The sequence below is a fragment of the Plasmodium brasilianum genome, chromosome 12 (assembly GCF_023973825.1).
Source record: "Plasmodium brasilianum strain Bolivian I chromosome 12, whole genome shotgun sequence".
NCBI lineage: Eukaryota > Apicomplexa > Aconoidasida > Haemosporida > Plasmodiidae > Plasmodium > Plasmodium brasilianum.
Window position 1 is genome coordinate 936,479 of NC_090125.1, and position 18,950 is coordinate 955,428.

Genomic DNA, 18,950 nt, shown 5'->3' on the forward strand with positions numbered 1-18,950 from the left:
TTATGGCATTTGCTCCTCCTCACTTGATATCGAAAAGACTTCTAATTTGTCTGCTTCGGGTACGGCTGTAGAACTAGTTGCTGTTGCTGTTTTTGTTTTTTTGGGAAAAGAATTGTCTACACAATTTAAATCTTCTTTTTTCCTTTTTATGTCTTTTTTTTTTCTTTTCTTTTCTTTTTCCATTTCTATTCCCCTTTCTTCGGCCCTTTTTTCCCTCCTATGTGCTGCCTTTTCTTCTTCCCCTTCTTTTTTATTTTCCCTTTTTATATATTTTTTTTTTTTCTCTTTGTCGTATTGCTCATTTTGGTTATTTCCTGCACTGTTCATATTTTTAATGTTTTGCAGTCCACTTAATTTACCTTTAATTTTTGTTAAATAGCAATCTTCGTAATTTTTTAAAATGATTAATCTCTGGTTTGATAAAGGAAATTTTTCATTTTCAAAATGATTTATTTTATCATGTACTGTATATATATCAATATTTTTTCTTTTATTTAGTATAATATCAATTGAGCTTTTTGCATGTACAAGTAAGTTTTTTATCTTCACTTTGAATAAATGTATTTCACATTCAGCGTAATACTTTTTTAAATAGGATTCAATAGCAAAGAAAAATTCCGGAAAAGAAATATGATGTACCATAAGACCAATATAATCAAATAATAGAACATATATTTTATCATAAATTTGATGTGCTATTGAAAAGTCAGCAATTAATTTTTCATCTATTTGAAGACTTGAATTAATATCGAAATTTTCAATAGTCAATCTTACCGTTTGATTTTTTGAAATTGATCTTATATGTTTATATGATTTTAGCCCATTTAGAATACAAGTAAAATAAGAAAATAATGGAATATACTTTTTTTTATCTTCTATTATGCGAATCAAAAAATTAATTAATTGTAAATTGAACGGTATAAATTTCATATGATTAATTTTTGTTTTCAAAATAGCAATAATTAATATAGTTAAACCGTATGTCAAATTGTCCAAGTTATCACACACTTTTATAATTTTTATTAAAAATCTGATAAGCAGTATCATGTAACTACTGTGCAAATGGAATTCCTCTAAATGTATTAAGTCTTTTTTATTACCCCTCGTTCTCGCTTTTGCATTCGATTTGCCTTTTACTTTACCCATTTCCACTTCTATATCCATTTCATTTTCTTTTTTTTTTTTTCTTTTTTTTCCACCCCCTTCTTGTGTACTCTTCCCTTTTGTGCTTTTTCTCTCCTCATGGAGAACCTTAAACTGCTCTCTAATTTTTTGAATAATTATTTGTATATACCTAAATGCAATTGTAAATGCAACATCATGTGATAGATAAGAAAATAATTCAATTAGGCAATTTTCTTTAAAATTCATAAAATTCCAATATATAATATTGTAATAGTTATGACCATAATGTAATAAGTATGTCTGTAAAAAATTTTGATAAATTGCGTATATTAATTTTTCCACATCAAATGCTTTTTTAATCTCCTTCTCTTCGTCATATTCACATTTTGATAAACTATTAAGTATAATTTTTTTTTTTTCATTATATAATTCAAACATATTTTGAATTAATATATATAAAAAAAAATAGATATCATTTTTTTTGGTAATAATAAAAAATTTACAAATTTTTTTTAAAAAAATTTTTCCATAACTAAATATAATAATCCATCTTAAAATTTCTTTTCTTTTTATTATTTTTATTATTCCTGAACATACATCATCGTTGTTTAGCTTTTTTATTTTTTGTAATAGAGTGTTAAAAAAGTATACAATGAAAGGCCTATATTTTTGGATGTGTTTATAACTGTACATATTTCCTAGCTCAGAGTTACTACTATTGCTGCTATAGCTTTTGTTATTACTTTTGCTATTACCCTTACTACCATTACCATCAATTTTTTTATTGATATCCCTACAGGCGCTACTACTTCTGACAGTGTTCTTTTCCACTTCGAATAATTCATTATTTTTGATGCTCTCTATGTTCCATATCTTTATACCCATATCTGCCTCATTTGCCATGTTGTAGAAGAATTCGTTAATGTTGTAAACCACATTAAAGATAACAAATAGGGATGTGTCAACATTCATTGCGTATTTTATTTTATCATTTCTTCCATTTCTACAGCTTTTTCCATTTTTTAAATTTTTTTTTTTTTTTTTTTTTTTCTCTTTTTCTGCCTCTTTCTTATCTGCTATTTTGGGCAACTCATCTTGCACCTCATCTACAATAAATAAATTTAGAGCATCCTTAAAAATTGTTAATAACTTTACTACTTTTTTTAAACTAATATTTTTATTAATTGAATTTAAGTGTCCACTCACATATATCATGTCGATAACTTTTCCTTCTTCATTTCCTTCTTCATTTCCTTCTTCATTTTCATTCTCATTGTCTCTCTTGTTGCTCAGAATGGGCTCGCCTAAATTTGTTAAGTTATCCTCCCCGGAACTAGCGTCATTTATTTCGTTTTCTTTACAAAAGTTTTCCAAACTGATTATTTCGTCATCCTCTGTGTACTCCTCCGTATACGCCTCCACCCCCTTATATTCTATCTGTACTTGTTTTTTCCTCTCTTTTTTTTGCAACCCGTTCAGGTGATTCGATTTTTTTTTTTTTTTTTTTTTTTTTTTTCCTTTTCTGAATATTTTGTGCTACTACATTTTTTGGAAATTTTTTCTTTGGGACTCTTTAATATTTTTTTTTTTTTTTTTTTTTTTCTACTTCCCCTTTATATATTTTTTCATTCCCCACCTCCAGTTTTTCACTTTGACCGTAACTCGTTACTAGATCCATTCTCTACAGGCACTGTAAATAAATATGTACATATGTATAAACACACACACACATATATATATATATATATATATACATGTACATATACAGCAGTATTTCCTCTTTAGAAAATAGTACGGGAACGCTTATTTCGTTATTCCTCTTGGGCTGCATACATATGCATATGCATGTACATATGTATGTATGTATATATACATATGTATATATATCTTTGCTATAATTTCTGCTAAGCAAAAAAGTAAATGGTATGAATCTGAAACAAACTATGCAAGATGCGGAAACAGGTTGTTATTAGAATAAAATTCTTTGAAATTCCCTTTACACAGGAAAGAAAGTAAGTGATGCACTTGGTTAAATGGTACAGGAAAAGGATACACTACATAGGTACAAACATAGGAACAAACATACATACAAACATACGTACAAACGTACGTACAAACATAAGAACAAACATACGTACAAACGTACGTACTTATATAATTATATGTAAACAAATTTGCTCAGTACGGAGTATACTGTGTTGTATTATATTTTCATTTAAAAACATGATTCACATTGTTAAAGCACGGCCTCTATTAAAAAGTAAACAAACTCTTCAATGTGTTGTTTGTACTGAATAATATAACTGTTCATATTTTTTGGAAAAAAAATGATGGCTTTTTTTTTGCTTTAAATAAATTACGTAATCCACTGTTTTGTTATTTTATCGCTTAATCGTTTTATCGCTTAATCGTTTTATCGCTTAATCGTTTTATCGCTTAATCATTTTATCGCTTAATCATTTTATCGCTTAATCGTTTTATCGCTTAATCGTTTTATCGCTTAATCATTTTATCGCTTAATCGTTTTATCGTTTTATCGTTTTATTTTTTTGGCTCATATATTTAACATGCTCCAGCACAATATTATAATAAAACTTGTTTAATTGAATTTTTAAAGTATACCGGTCCTTACTAAACATACTTCCTGCTTTTTTCCACATAAAATAAACAGCATACCAATGCTAACAAATTAATACAGCAAAGAAAACAATTTTTAAGAATTTTTCGAAAAAAAAAAAAAATAAATCATTTAAGAATATGCATATATATACTACTTTTTTTTTTACGCAATTACCACAACAACGAGAAAAAAAAATAAAATACGAAGGTATTGAATTAGTCAAATTTACATTTTCTTTTTTTTTCTTTACCCTACATTAGCTCCAAAAACATATCCACACAACGTTATACATATATATATATATATATATGTATATATATATTTTATTTACATTATGCACTTAATTTTTTTTAAATAATTGACTTGTTCGTAGCTTATACCACCAATTTTAATATTCGTAGACTAAATTCTTTCAAAAAAATATTCAAAAAAAGGTACTAAGCTCCCCTTAAGTTTATCTTTTTTTTAATTGTGCATATATATATGATTTATGTATATTGCTTTTTTTCCCAGTATAGTAAAAAAGTTTCATCATATTGTATAAACAAAAAAAAAAAAAAAAATAGGAAAGAAATGAAAATAAATGAAAAGAAGAGAAAAAATAGAAAAAATTAAAAAGGTGAGAAAAAAAGAAAAATTTTTTCATAACTATAATTAAAAACAAATGTTTATACTTTTAGGTGTATTTTCATGTTATGAAACCAGAAAATAAGTAAATTTTTTTTTTTTTTCGTAATTCGTGTTTGTGTATATGTACATATATAATATGTATGCATATATATATAATATGTATGCATATATATATAATATGTATTCATTTATATATATAATGCATATGTATGAATATATATACATACTGAGAAGAAATTATTCGTGTTACTAGTACTAATAAATACACACTGTTAACACCTTTTTATGAAAAATATAAAATGATAATAATAATTTTTATATTGCTTATACTTTTGTATCATGTATGGAATAAGAAGAAAAATTATATAATAAACTTTTATTATATTAATTCATTCATATGTTTTAATAAATCAAAAAAGTTAAGTGACGTAAAAAAAGAAATTGGAGAACATCAAAATTATTATAGTGATAACTACTATCTGTAAATAAAGGTTTTATAACCCTCTTTGTCATTATACCTACACTTTTGCTTTTAGCCAAGTTTTCTTGCAAAATATTGAATCAATTTTAATGTTTGTTTCTTCATAGATACCTTTTTTTTTTTTTTTTGTGCAATGCGATTAGCCGCAACATGGCACGTTTACGTATGTATATGTATATATATACATATGTATACATATGTGTATACATCCATGTACGTGCTTCAACTTATTACTATTCGTTACTTAAGTGTATGTGTGAGAAAGCTCGTTCTTCACGCATTTAGATGTTATCAGTGCGCAGACTTTATTTAAAGTGTACATTTGTTTATTGAAATTTTGTCCGTTGTATATGTATATATATATGACTAATGACACATATAATATAAGTTTACAATTTGTTTTAACGAAAAGGCCCTTTATTTTTCATTTATATTTTGACACGAAATAAGCAATATATTATTCTTACGTTTTGTTTAATTGTTTGCTTGTTTTTTTGTTCTCATGTTTGTTCATTTATTTTCTTTTTCTTTTTTTTTTTTTTTTTGTCATTGCGTTAAGTTGTTTTGTTTTGTATATGTTTATATGTTTGCAAGTTTGCATTTTTACACCTTTGAGCGATTACATGTGTACACGTTTACGTGTTGCCTTTGTTGTGGTGCCCACATTCAAGTTCTATTCATTTTAATTCAGGAAAAAACATAATTAAAAAAAAAAAAAAAGAGAAATTTTTATATTCATATTATTCATAAAAACAAAAGTAATTAAACGTTCGTTTGTTTGAGCGGTTAAGTAATATTTATTTATAAATTCCGAAACCTCATTTCTAATTGAAAAAAAAAAAAAAAAATATATATATATATATATATATATATATGAATAAGCGTATATATACATACATACGAAGCAGAAAAAAAATGAGCTCCTCAAAATACATTGAAGATGGCATTAATTCAAACATAAGAGTTGACGGGAGAACATTATTAACATATAGAACTATCGAAATAAACAAGAATATATTGGTATCAGCAGATGGGAGTAGTAGTGTTATGAATGAAGAAAACAATGTAATATGTGGAGTAAAACTTTCTCTGCTATCACCTAGTGCAGATGCAAATGATGAAGGTTTTGTCAATTTAAAGATAGACTGCCCTGCATCTGTAGGTGCAAATAGAATAAAGAAAGAACACTTACAAATTATGACATCAATTATTTATGACTTATGTATAAAAAACAATATTAATAAAAAAAAATTATGTATTTTGCCTTCAAAATTTGTTTGGGGAGTTGACATAAATGTAATGGTTTTGAATGCTGGAGGAGGACTATTAGACATTATTAGCATAGCAATATATGTAGCTTTAAATGATATGACCATGCCTATTGTGAAACCAAAAAAAAAAATTGATGAATTAAATATGTTTCATAACACAAAATGTAAGGACTATCAAGTAGAAATTGTAGAAAACCAGAAAACCAATTTTCCGTATGAAAATATCCCGATATGTATTTCAATTGGGGAAATAAACAATAAATATATATACGATATGTCAAAGATTGAAGAGGAATTAGTTGAAAATATTTTTGTAGTGGCTATTACATCAAGCGGAAAATGTGTAGCATTTCATAAGCTCTATGGAATATCAATGGAAATATCTTCAATATTAAATATGACTGAAAATTCAATAAAAGTTTCACATTTCCTCTTTGAGAAAATTAATGAAGCAATATGTAAAATACGAACAAGAAGTGCCCTAATAAAATAAAAGAAACTTGCGCAAACGTTATATGTGTGCATACATACATATATACATATATAAATATGTATATATATATATACGAGGTCCACATTATTAAAATAGCAATAATTATCATATTAGACTGTCGGATTATTTTTCCACTTTAAAAAATTAATTACGTGTGATTTTGTATCTTTTGGATATTACACAATTTTAAGTTGTAAACGATATTGTAAAACAAAATTTGGCTAGTTCTTTTATTCATATATATATATATATATATTCTTTTTTTTTTTATCGACATTTCAGGTAATAAATAAAAATAGCTAGAAAAAAAAAAATAAAAAAAATAGCCTTTTTTAAAATCAAAAATGAGTATGCACGTTACCGATGTACATAATATTTATACATTTAATTATTATATTTATGAACAGGTCATAAAATTAGTTACATTTTTGTGTTACTAACTGGCAATTTAGTTGTGTGCAACGTGCTATTAGGGAGAAAAAAAAAAAAAAAAAAAATAGCTAAAATGTGTAAATTAATATGTTTTAATTATTTTAACTTAGGAAAGGCCACTTTTACAAATTTACAATTGTGACATAATTTTAAAAGAATATGTATCAATAAATTAAAGTAACCAAAATTGTGACATAGGATATATTTAACATGATGTTGAACGAAAAACAGATCTAGTGGATCATACGCACATTTATCTATCTATATATATATAATCTGAACTTATACCATTTGAGAATTGTTCTGTAGCTTTAATCTTTCACCATTTGCTCACATATATATATATATATATATACATATATGTGTATGTACTATTTTTTTATTTTTATATCTTCTTTTGAATTAAAATCTTTTTCTCTAATATTTACCATTTTTACCATTTTTACCATTTTCGCCATTTTAGCCATTTTAGCCATTTTTCAGTATAATTTACAAATACAACAATTTATGAAATTTTAACGGCTTTGTTACCACCTTTTTTTGCATATATAAAGTTAAAGAATACACACACACATATATATATATATTTTTTGTCGTACTAAAATATAGACCGTAATCCATACTCATTTTAAACTTTCACACAGTACAGTCGTTACAATGAATATAAAAAAAAAGTTTTTGATAGTTTTTTCTTGTTCGTTTATTTTAAAAACATTTTGTGCTCTCCGATTAAGGGATGTAAGAGAGTATTATTCTAACGAAATAAGAAATTATAAGGAAAAGCAAAATGACAATTTAGAGAAAGGAAATTTTCCTCAACCAATTGAAAAAAGAAAGAATGTCAATTTAAAAGATGTATCGGCTAATATTCTAGAGCCGAATGAAATATTGAGAAGCAATCCTGTAAAGTTCGATTTTGCAAATATGAAGGAACATTTCAATTCAAAGAATTTTTCGATGAATAATGGTATGCAAAACAACCAGGACTATCTTCAACGTTATAAAAATTTTAAAACATTAAACACACAAAACAATGTAGATGATGTGAATTCGTCGAACCAACAAACAAGTGGTACATATAGTAATTTATCACAAAAAGGAGATGATGAACAAACATATGATAACCGTACGCTCAATAACAATAGTGTTATAAGTAATTACGCTAAAGATAGTTCGTTTTATGAAAGTCTGTTGAGCAGTGAACATGCACCACATAACTTGGCAGATGATATGTCTCTAAATGATAGAGGTAGAACAATGAACAAGGATGACGTTATCACTTTAGACAGCTCTACAAACGATTTAGAAGACGATACGATTGACTATTTTTCAAATGATGAGGATTACACATTAGGCAGTGATACTAACTATTTAGACGTCGATACACCTGATTACTTATCAAATGAAGATGATTTCGAAGTAGGCAGTGATACTGACTATTTAGACGATGGTGCAACATACTTCTTTTCAAATGATGATGATGTCGAAGTAGGCAGTGGTACTGACTATTTAGATGATGATGCAATAGACTTCTTTTCAAATGATGATGATGTCGAAGTAGGCAGTGGTACTGACTATTTAGATGATGATGCAACAGACTACTTTTCAAATGATGATGATGTCGAAGTAAGTAGTGGTACTGACCATTTAGATGATGGTGCAACAGACTTCTTTTCAAATGATAATGATGTCGAAGTAGACAGGGGTACTGACAATTTAGAAGACGATACGATTAACTATTTTTCAAATGATGGGGATTACTTATTAGACAGTGATACTGACTATTTAAACGACGATATCACTGACTACTTGTCAAATAATAATGATTATTTATTAGACAGTTACACGGATGATGCAGACGAGGATGGTACTGACAACATTCTAAATAGTAATACCCGTGATGTGTTAAACAGAGATAAATATATTAGCAAAAATGATGATAGTGATTCTTTGAATGTTTCTAATGCTTTCAATAATATATATAATAATTCTTTAAGTAACAAAAATGAAACTTTTCTTGAATTTCCTAATAAAATTCTTCAATTAGATAAAAACGCAAAATCAAATACAAAGGTAAGAACTAATGATACGGAAAATTTAACTACTGGCAATAAAAAGGACACCAATACTAAAGATATAATAAAATCTAATAAAATAAACGACACTGTAAATAAATTCAATAATGATAACACATCGGACCCTAAGAACAAATATAACATTAAAAACGAAATAGAAACAAACGAAGTGGACAAAAAAGGAGTAGGCAAAAACGTAGACAAAAAAGAAGTAGAAACAAAGAAAGTAAACACAGAGCGTAAAGGTAATTCTAAAGAAGAGCTCAAAAATAACAACACAATTGGTTTTAAAGAAAAAAATACTATTAACGAATTATTCAACAATAGCAATAAACATAATTCGAAGGAAATATTAAATAATATCAATACAGCTAACGCTAAGGGTGTATTAAAGAATAGCAGTAAAACAAATAATATTGACAAACCAAAAGATGAGAAACAGTTCAATTCGAAAAACAAACTAAACAAGGACAATGAAACTAACTTTGAAGATAAACCAATTTCTTCCAGTAAAAATAATTCCGGACAAGCGTTAAAAAATAGTAGCAAAAGTTATGGTAAGAACAAGGGCAACTATAGGCACAAATTAGGTAAAAACAATAGTAACAGTAATAGTAATAGGAGTAATAGTAGTGATAGTAGTAATAGTAGTAGTAGTAGCAGTAGTAGTAGTAGCAGTAGTAGTAGTAGTAGTAGCAATAACAAATTTAGCAGCAGGGACATAGCTAAACCCAAAGATACATTAAATAAGAACAAAATTCATACTAATGACAGCTCCAACCCTAAATATAATGGATATAACGGTAAGGATAAATCTAACAGTGTAAATTCAACTAATATGGGATATATAGCAAAATCTAATAATAAAGAAGCGAAAAATGAATACACATTAAAAAATAAAACTAATTATAAGGATAATGACTATACTGGGGATAAATCAAGCACTACTGGTGAAGCTAATGCAGAAAGTAAAACTCTAATTAGGAACAAAATTAATAGGAGAAAATATATTGATAAAAACACGAATGATAAAAACACGAATGATAAAAACACGAATGATAAAAACACGAATGATGAAAATGCGAATGATGAAAACGCGAATAATGAAAACGAGAGTGATGAAAACGAGAGTGATGAAAAAGTGAATGATGAAAAAGCGAATGATGAAAACGCGAATGATGAAGGCGCGAATAATGAAAACGAGAGTGATGAAAAAGCGAATGATGAAAAGAAGAATTATGAAAAGAAGAATAATGAAAAAAAGAATGATAAAGGGAAAGACAAAAGTAACTCTCAAAAAATGGTAAAAATAGAAAACAGCAAAAATGTGGATAATACCGTGGACACGTTAAGGAGTAACAACAATAAAGCTAGTGCTACGGAGAAATATCATAGAGAAAATGAATTAAATGGTATAAAAAATAATATAAGTAGTGATGATAATAGTTTACTTGTAAATGAAGTTAAAAATGAACGTGATGATTTATCAACACCACCGAAGAGTGAAACGATAAATATAAATGTTATATCTAACCCTACCTTTGAAATTAGTGGAAAGCATTCGCTCAATAAGAAAAAGCATAACACAAAGTCAAAAAATAAAAAGAGGAAACATCGTTCACATGTAAGAAGTAACGATGACTATGAGTACGACAGAGGTAAGGGTGATAATAGCAGCATTCACAGTAGACATATTATCGGTAGTAGTGATAGAATTGATAGCAGTGGTAGCAGTGAGAGCACTAATGTCGGGGATGCGTCCATAGTAGAGAAGACAAACAGCAGAGAAATTGTAGAAGCTAAAAAGGAGCATAATAATACACGAAACAAAAAAAATAGAGATTTAACTGATCTGAGCTACAGTGCAAATAATCCTTTAGAGTATACGGAAAATAAAAAGGAAAAATACGATAAAAATATTTCATCTGAAGATAATGAAAAGGGTATTAAGAATAATACACCGGAAGTGTCGGTTTCAATAGTAGTACCAGAAAATTTTGAAAAATTAAAAGAAGCTAAAGTTGTAAAACAAGGAACAAAACATGAAAAGGAAGAGAAAAAAATATTGTTCTTACAGATGAACATGCAGGATGGTAACGGCAGCATGACTATTGAAACGGAGGACGCCGAGAATGATGATGATGAGGACAGCAACAATACTGAAGCCATAAATCATTTATCTGATGAAAGTGATGAAGAGGAACATTCAATTAGTTTAGATGAAGAAGGGCACGAATCACTGAATGATTTAATAAAAGAAAAAATGAAAGAAGATAAAAATTTAGAACAGTTTAATGATGATGATAAAAGTAGTGTAGAGAATATAGAAAGTTCTGAACATCCATTAATTAGAAAAAAGAAAAATATAATAAGAAATTCTCGTAAAGTGTATAATTTACATTTGTATAATTGTTCTTTCATAGATGATTGGGACATAAATCATGAATATATTGATGAAGATGGGAAATTAGTAAAATTAAGTGGATATGTTTTTCAGAATATGGTCAACTCAGATACTATGCCTACTACCAATATTACTGATTGGAAATTAAAAGGGTCATGTGATTATGATAATTATATTTGCGGTGCTTTGAACTATATGAATAATATGTACAGTAAAGGGGAGAGGGTTATATTTGAAGGAAAAATATATGAAGCTGTCAGTGATACTTATGCCACGCCTAAGGAATTGGAAAATTTGTGGATTGAAAAAACGAATGATTGTTACAATTTTTAAGTGATACGTCAGGATATACACATAAAATACCTACAACCGCATTTATACATAGATACATATGTATACATACATAGATGCATATATATATATATATATATATATATTTCTTTTCTTTTTTAGTCACCCCAAAAATATGGCACATGAGAAACAGCATGCTTATTCCCCAAGGGGAAGTGACATATGTCTCCTTTGTCTGCCTTTTCATAACGTCACATATGAATGTGGGATTGTTTATGCTTATATATATATATATATATATATATATTATTATAAATACCCTTTTTTTTAATTTAATTAATCTTTTACCATAAGTATTTGCATGGTGTTTTGTTTATGCTCCTTCTGATTTGGCTAAACAGAGCCCCAATTGATGTGCTTAGTTTATACACCCTCATATATTCTTTCTTTTTACTAATTTTTATTCGATTTTCCTCGTATTTGTTAGCACTATTTGTTAGCGCTTGCTTTAGTTAATGTCTACGAGCATCGAATCATCAGTGTATAGAGTAATACAAATGTGCAAATGGCGATCTATCATTTTTGAAATATCGTTTTTATATCTTAACGAAGGATGTGTTGTGATTAATAATGGATAAGCCATTGTCTATTTGTTGAATATCCATTTTGGTTAACCATTAATTAGTTTTGCTTTATTTTATTCTGTTTTATATTATTTGACTATTTTTTATTTTACTTTTTTTCATTACCAATTTTGCTTTAACTTTCTTGCTTGCTAAGAGCTATACTCATCCAATAATTTGTTAAAATTTCTTAAAATTTGTTAAAATTTGTTAAAATTTCGCCAAATTTCACCAAATTTATCTAAAATTGAAAAGGTACTTTTTGCTGAGCTCGAGATACAGTAGGTGATACATAAATTTCTTTATCCCTTCTGTAGTCCCATTTTTATTCTAGCTTATTACTTTGCAATTTTTACAAAAATTTTTTAGAAAAGTGTAGGGAGTGATGTCCTAAAAATAAGGTCATCACCATGTATAGTTTTTTACACTTCTTCTCTGTTATTCAATTTGTTAATACTTCGACTTATTATAACGTACTATATTCTAACATAATATAATTGAGTAAACCTTTTCGAATTAGTGTTACTATTATATAGTTATTCAACATTTGTATAGAAGAAGACATTATCAAGTTGTACATAGGCTACAAATGTAAATGCGTTGTATTAATATTCGGCTACCTTAGGCTGTTTTATGTATCATGTTTAGTCGAAAAGTTAGAAATGTTAATGAGGGGGAGAAAACTGAATTATAGTTGAAACGGTTTGATGTACAATATGACGTATGTTATGATGCGTGATATGACATATGATTTTGCGTACGTTATAACGTACAATTTGATGAAAGCACATATCGGTTAAAACATAATTATACTTGAGTTCGTTTTTAATTATTTTCAAATAAAGAGAAAATGGTATACACACATGTAGACTTATGCACATGCACATGTCCATATGCATACACTTCTAACAAAAGGGCGATATGCTTATTAAAAATGAAGGGAATTTAAAAGGGGGTGGGGGTAAGTGCATAAACAACAGTTCACATGGGATAAAAGCCAACATATGCCATTGGTAAAATAAAACTATTTTGGATGCAAGGGAATGCATAGATAAATACTTAATTCTGAATAAAATATGCGCATGCACATGTATGGAAAAAAGAAAAAAAATTAGCACTTCTTTCCCGTGAGATATCGAAAAACGCGGAGGGCGACAAAGTTAATAGAAGTAAAACGTTGAGGTGTGCCCCACTGCTACTGCTACTGCTGCTACTGCTACTGCTGCTACTGCTACTGCTACTGCTGCTACTGCTACTACTACTACTACTACTACTACTACTACTACTACTACTACTACTACTACTACTACTACTACTACTACTACTACTACTGCGCAACTGAAAAAATGTTCATAAAGAGTGGATGATTTTTGACCTGATCGTACGTTCCCACTGAGCTTATTTCCCCATCATCAACGATAATTACCTTATCCATTTGATGCAGAATTTTTGCTGAGTGCGTAATATAGATTATAGTTTTATTTGGTAGTAACATGTTAATAAGACTGAATAGCTTGTCTATATTTGCTTCATCTAAAAAGGAAGTAATTTCATCAAAAATGTATATTGGTGTATCTTTCATAAGGGAGCGAATTATTGATAATCTCTGTTTTTGTCCTGATGAGATGGAATCATTTTGAATAATTGTATGAATATGTTCAGGCATTGAGCGAATGAAATTATTTAAATTTAGTTCTTCACATAATACATTTACTGTTGCATTTATTATGTCTAATTTGTGTCCATAATGATTCAACAATTCGTAGTTATTTCTGTACAATTCTGTAGATACTTTATCAGTTAAAATAGTTTTATTCATACAACTATTGCTGTTTGTTGTATCTGTGGTATCATCATCTTCAACTCCATCTTTTACATTTTCACGTATTATTAATTCTTTTTCTCCTCGAATGAAAGAAATATATTCTTCCTCGGAAGAATTTAAAGAGGGACTAATATTATCTTTACCCTCTATAATATTATTCGAAAATCTTTTAGAATTATTATGATATATCTTGTATGAAATGTGTTCATTTTTGTGTGTTAAATTGGATGAAGCGTTATCACTTGTTTGGTTCCCTAGCATGATGGCCTGAAAACAAATTTTTTTGCGTATCAAATTTTCAAAGTCCATACTGTCAAAAATTATTTTTGGTGTCCTACTACTGTCCTTTCTTTCCCAGTTGTTACCAATTCCACTACTACTACTACCCCGCCCACAACTGTAACTGATTTTTTTTTTTTTTTTCCACTTTTTTCTTCCTCCCTTTGAACAGGTATCAGCGCGTAAGTTAAATTCTCATAAAGGGACCTATTCAAAACACAGCACTCCTGCTCATTGATAGACACAATATTTTTTTTAAAAAATGTTTTGTCTATATCTTTTATATTATAATTATCAACATATATATTACCTTCGTATTCATATTCCTTTGTTAATAATTTCCATAATGTGGATTTACCTGACCCACTTTTTCCTACAATGGCTACTTTTTCATTTTTATTTATTTCAAAATTTATATTTGTCAACACTTTCTTTTTCCTATTTTCATCATAACTGTTATATGAAAAGTGTACATTTTCAAATCTTATCGACCCCCTAACCTCTCGAGGAAACCTGTTATTTTCATCCGCTGGTAGGGACTTCCGGGGGGTGCAAACGTTCCCCTCTACTCTGCCACTATTAGTACTGCTCTCATTAGTAGTAGTACTACTACTACTACTACTACTATTATCTGTATTGCATACATTATTAATGCAGCCATTGCTACTGCCATCATTTATATTGCCTATCTTCTTGTGCGGCTCTAAAACAAGGCTATAGTTCCTCTGGATGATGTCGGCCATTGGTGGACAGTTCTCCTCATGAGGATCGTTACTACTGTTGTACTTGCTCAATGCCTCACTGCTTCCACATGTGTGAGTACCTACTGGGGGCACGTCGATAATTTCATAAATTTTGCGTAAACTTAAGTGAAGAATGCTTAGGTCCTTCTTCAGCTTAATCATACCTATTAGGCCCAAACCTAACATACTACTATAAGCAATAAAAGAGACAAGCTGACCATGGGTAATATTATTCTTACTGAGTTCGATTTTACCAAAACATAAAATTGAACAAATAACAAGATTAGTACCTATATTTAAAAAAGAATAAAACAAGGATTCACAATGGACATATTTATCATTCAATTTTTTTGTGAATTTTAACTCATCGGAAAAATATTTATTTTCATAATTTTCATTTGCAAATAAAGAAATAATATTTTTTTTTTTTAAAATGTCGGAAAAACGAGCCATTTGTTTTTCTTCAAAATGAGCTACATCCATCTTAATATTTCTTAACCTTCTCAAAATAAATAATGCAAAGAAACCATATGCTGGTACAATGATAATACATAATTTTGTCAAATAAGAGGAGATAAAAACCATCGATATAATACCTCCTATTATTGAATTTATATAACGTAAGATTTGAGTTATACATGTAATCAATTCCTTCGATGATAATTTTATTTCATTAAATGTGCAGTTCACTAAATAGTCAGCTGATTTAGTTTTATTAAACTTCTCATCATTCTGTGTAATTATCTTATAATGTACTTGTCTCTTTAATCGGTATTCCACTCTTGTAATACATTTATTTGTAAAGTATATTCTAAAATAAGATGCTAACCCTCCACATACAAAATAGGGCAAAAAATTAAATATAGTACTTACTGTCTTATTATTATCTGATTTGAATAAAAATTTTTTTAAAAAATTCGTTTTTTGCAATAATGTTATTAACAAATTAGACTTGGTATATTCCCCATCCTCTGCTTCAACACATTGACCCATTATTTTTGGATAACTTAAATTTGTATATGCATTAATAGCTAAAAATAGTAAAGCTATGGACAGCAGTGTTTTCTCATACGCGGTCATGTCTTTTACTGCCCTCAGTATGTAGTTCATCCGTTCTGTTCCCCCTCCTACTACTCCTTTTACCATTTCTTCTCTTCTTACTACTCCTTTTACCATTTCTTCTCTTCCTACTACTCCTTTTACCATTTCTTCTCTTCCTACTACTCCTTTTACCATTTCTTCTCTTCCTACTACTCCTTTTACCATTTCTTCTCTTCTTACTACTCCTTTTCCCATTTCTTCTCTTCCTACTACTCCTTTTCCCATTTCTAAGCCATCTACACTTCGGATGCTCCGTTTAGGATTGTCAATACTCGCATCCCCTGTATCATTATGACCAAACATGTTACGAATACTTTCTAAATAACGACCTGTACCTCTTCTTTCACCTTCCCCTAATTTTCGAAGAGCATTTCCCATTTTGCATGCAATATCTGATTCTTCACGTCGTCTCTATGGCGTTCCTATCAAATCCTTTTGATGCCTCTAACGTTCCTATAGCACCTCAATAACATCCTTATGACGTCTCTATAACGTCCCTATAATGTGCTTATAACACTTGTGTTTGTAAGTTTGAATATATTTCTTGCGTACGTACATGCCGCTTTACATGTGTACGCAAATTTTCCCGTAACATAGCAATAACATAGTTCTTTTTATGAAGCTAATTAAATAATCAATGGAAAACCCATGCTAAGCCGAAATTATAGAAAAAAAAAAAAAAAAAGTAGCAGTACAATGCAACACAATAAAATTAGCACAAAATGAACAAAATGAACAAAATGAACAAAATAAACTATACTACAATACAATGTAGTACAAAAAAAAAAAAAAAAAAAATACAAAAAACGAGAACATGATAAAATATAGTAAGATATAATAATATGTAATAATTGATAATAAAATGAGTTACCACCACAAAAACATACACCTCATTTAAAATGCTCTAATAATTAATATGCATTGTTTTTACATTTATAAAAAAAAAAAAAAAAAAAAAAAAAAAAAAAAAAAAATCCATTCTGAGGAAATACAGCTTTGTCGGAAGAACATGGTCTGCAAGATGATTAATTTAATAATATATGTGATGTATAAAAATAAAGAGGAAAATTAAAATGAAAATGAAAATTAAATTCAAAAATTAAATTAAAAAATTAGAAACGAACAATTCCACTGTACCTTTTTTGCATGTTCTGTCAAAACTGACAAATTTTTGTCCCCCATTTATTTTCCATTTCGTTTTATTTTTCGCCATTTTTTGGTCACATATTTTGCTAAATTAATTTACCTGTATTTTAAGAATTTATTACTCCCCTATATTTCACGAATTTATTCATCTTACATTTTTCCTTTTTTTTTTTTTTTTTATATTTTCCTGAAATCTTTGCTATGCTGTAATTTTGAACAGAGTGTAGTTTGTAATAATCTCACTTGTGATGTATCGCATATAAACAAAGTTATATACGTATACCCATACGTATGCCCGTATGTTTGCCCATATGCATGCACGCATGTTTGCCCATATGTATGCACGTATGTTTGCCCATGTGTATGCACGTATGTATGAAGGGGTACAACTATAACGCACAGCGTATGCCTTGCTTGTTAACTGTCAAAGAAAGCATAATTTACGTGTAGTCATTTGCTTATTTTTCATGATATGCAAAAAAAGAAATCTGCATAAATTTTCAACTCATAAAATTTGTAAAATTGTTGAGGGGACGCAATATGTCTTCTTTTTTATAGAAGAGGAAAAAAAAAAAAAAAGAAACAAAAAAGCAAAGAAGCAAAGAAGCAAAAAAGCAAAGAAGCAAAGAAGCAAAGAAGCAAAAAAGCAAATAAGCAAATAAGCAAAGAAGCAAAGAAGCAAAAAAGCAAAGAAGCAAAGAAGCAAAGAAGCAAAAAAGCAAATAAGCAAAAAAGCAAAGAAGCAAAGAAGCAAAGAAGCAAAGAAGCAAAGAAGCAAAGAAGCAAAAAAGCAAATAAGCAAAAAAGCAAAGAAGCAAAGAAGCAAAGAAGCAAAGAAGCAAAGAAGCAAAGAAGCAAAAAAGCAAATAAGCAAAGAAGCAAAGAAGCAAAAAAGCAAAGAAGCAAAGAAGCAAAGAAGCAAAAAAGCAAAGAAGCAGAGAAACAAAGAGACAAACATACGAACAAAGAAACTCACGACGAAGCAAAAGGGAAACTCTGTGCTTATTGAGAAATTTCTCTTGCGTTTAGTTAATCACGCATGTGTAAGATAAATGAACTCGTTAGCTTATCGACTCTTTGACATATAATACATATTTGCGAAAGGCTGAAATAAATAAAGTGGAATGTGGTATAGAAGAAGTGTGCGAGGATATTTATATAAGTTCTTACGTAAACACAGCAAAGTGCACATGATTATGCATTAGTATGTATGTGTTTATATGAGTATTTTGCTTATGCTTGCATATGCTTACGTGCATATATAAGGACGTATTAAAAACGCATACTTCATTAAATATGCTCCAACGAAGTCTATCATCATAGAAAGGATTAGCACAAATAGTCCCGTATATATGTGCATAAAAAAAAAAAAAAGCTTTTTACAAAAAGGAAGTTACAAAAAAAAAAAGAG

The 18,950-nt window shown here is 28.6% G+C and overlaps 5 protein-coding genes across 5 annotated transcripts; 3 read left to right on the forward strand and 2 right to left on the reverse strand.

Annotated features, from left to right (window-relative positions):
• On the reverse strand, nt 1–2,803 carry MKS88_004181 (nucleolar complex protein 2; the record flags this gene model as incomplete). The annotated part of the gene is made up of 2 exons (XM_067217335.1): nt 1–2,661; nt 2,762–2,803. 2 exons carry the CDS (start codon nt 2,801–2,803, stop codon nt 1–3), a joined length of 2,703 nt encoding a protein of 900 aa, XP_067071774.1.
• A 2,968-nt stretch (nt 2,804–5,771) lies between these two features.
• Nucleotides 5,772–6,620, forward strand: MKS88_004182 (exosome complex component RRP42; the record flags this gene model as incomplete). The annotated part of the gene is made up of 1 exon (XM_067217336.1): nt 5,772–6,620. The coding sequence occupies one exon, from the start codon at nt 5,772–5,774 to the stop codon at nt 6,618–6,620; it is 849 nt and encodes a 282-aa protein (XP_067071775.1).
• Nucleotides 6,621–7,709: 1,089 nt separating this feature from the next.
• Nucleotides 7,710–11,864, forward strand: MKS88_004183 (secreted ookinete protein; the record flags this gene model as incomplete). The annotated part of the gene is made up of 1 exon (XM_067217337.1): nt 7,710–11,864. The coding sequence occupies one exon, from the start codon at nt 7,710–7,712 to the stop codon at nt 11,862–11,864; it is 4,155 nt and encodes a 1,384-aa protein (XP_067071776.1).
• A 1,117-nt stretch (nt 11,865–12,981) lies between these two features.
• Nucleotides 12,982–16,771, reverse strand: MKS88_004184 (ABC transporter B family member 5; the record flags this gene model as incomplete). Its single annotated transcript, XM_067217338.1, has 4 exons — nt 12,982–13,028; nt 13,564–13,783; nt 13,872–14,537; nt 14,636–16,771. The coding sequence occupies 4 exons, from the start codon at nt 16,769–16,771 to the stop codon at nt 12,982–12,984; spliced, it is 3,069 nt and encodes a 1,022-aa protein (XP_067071777.1).
• A 969-nt stretch (nt 16,772–17,740) lies between these two features.
• Nucleotides 17,741–18,548, forward strand: MKS88_004185 (uncharacterized protein; the record flags this gene model as incomplete). Its single annotated transcript, XM_067217340.1, has 2 exons — nt 17,741–17,745; nt 18,098–18,548. The coding sequence occupies 2 exons, from the start codon at nt 17,741–17,743 to the stop codon at nt 18,546–18,548; spliced, it is 456 nt and encodes a 151-aa protein (XP_067071778.1).
• Nucleotides 18,549–18,950: the final 402 nt, after the last annotated feature.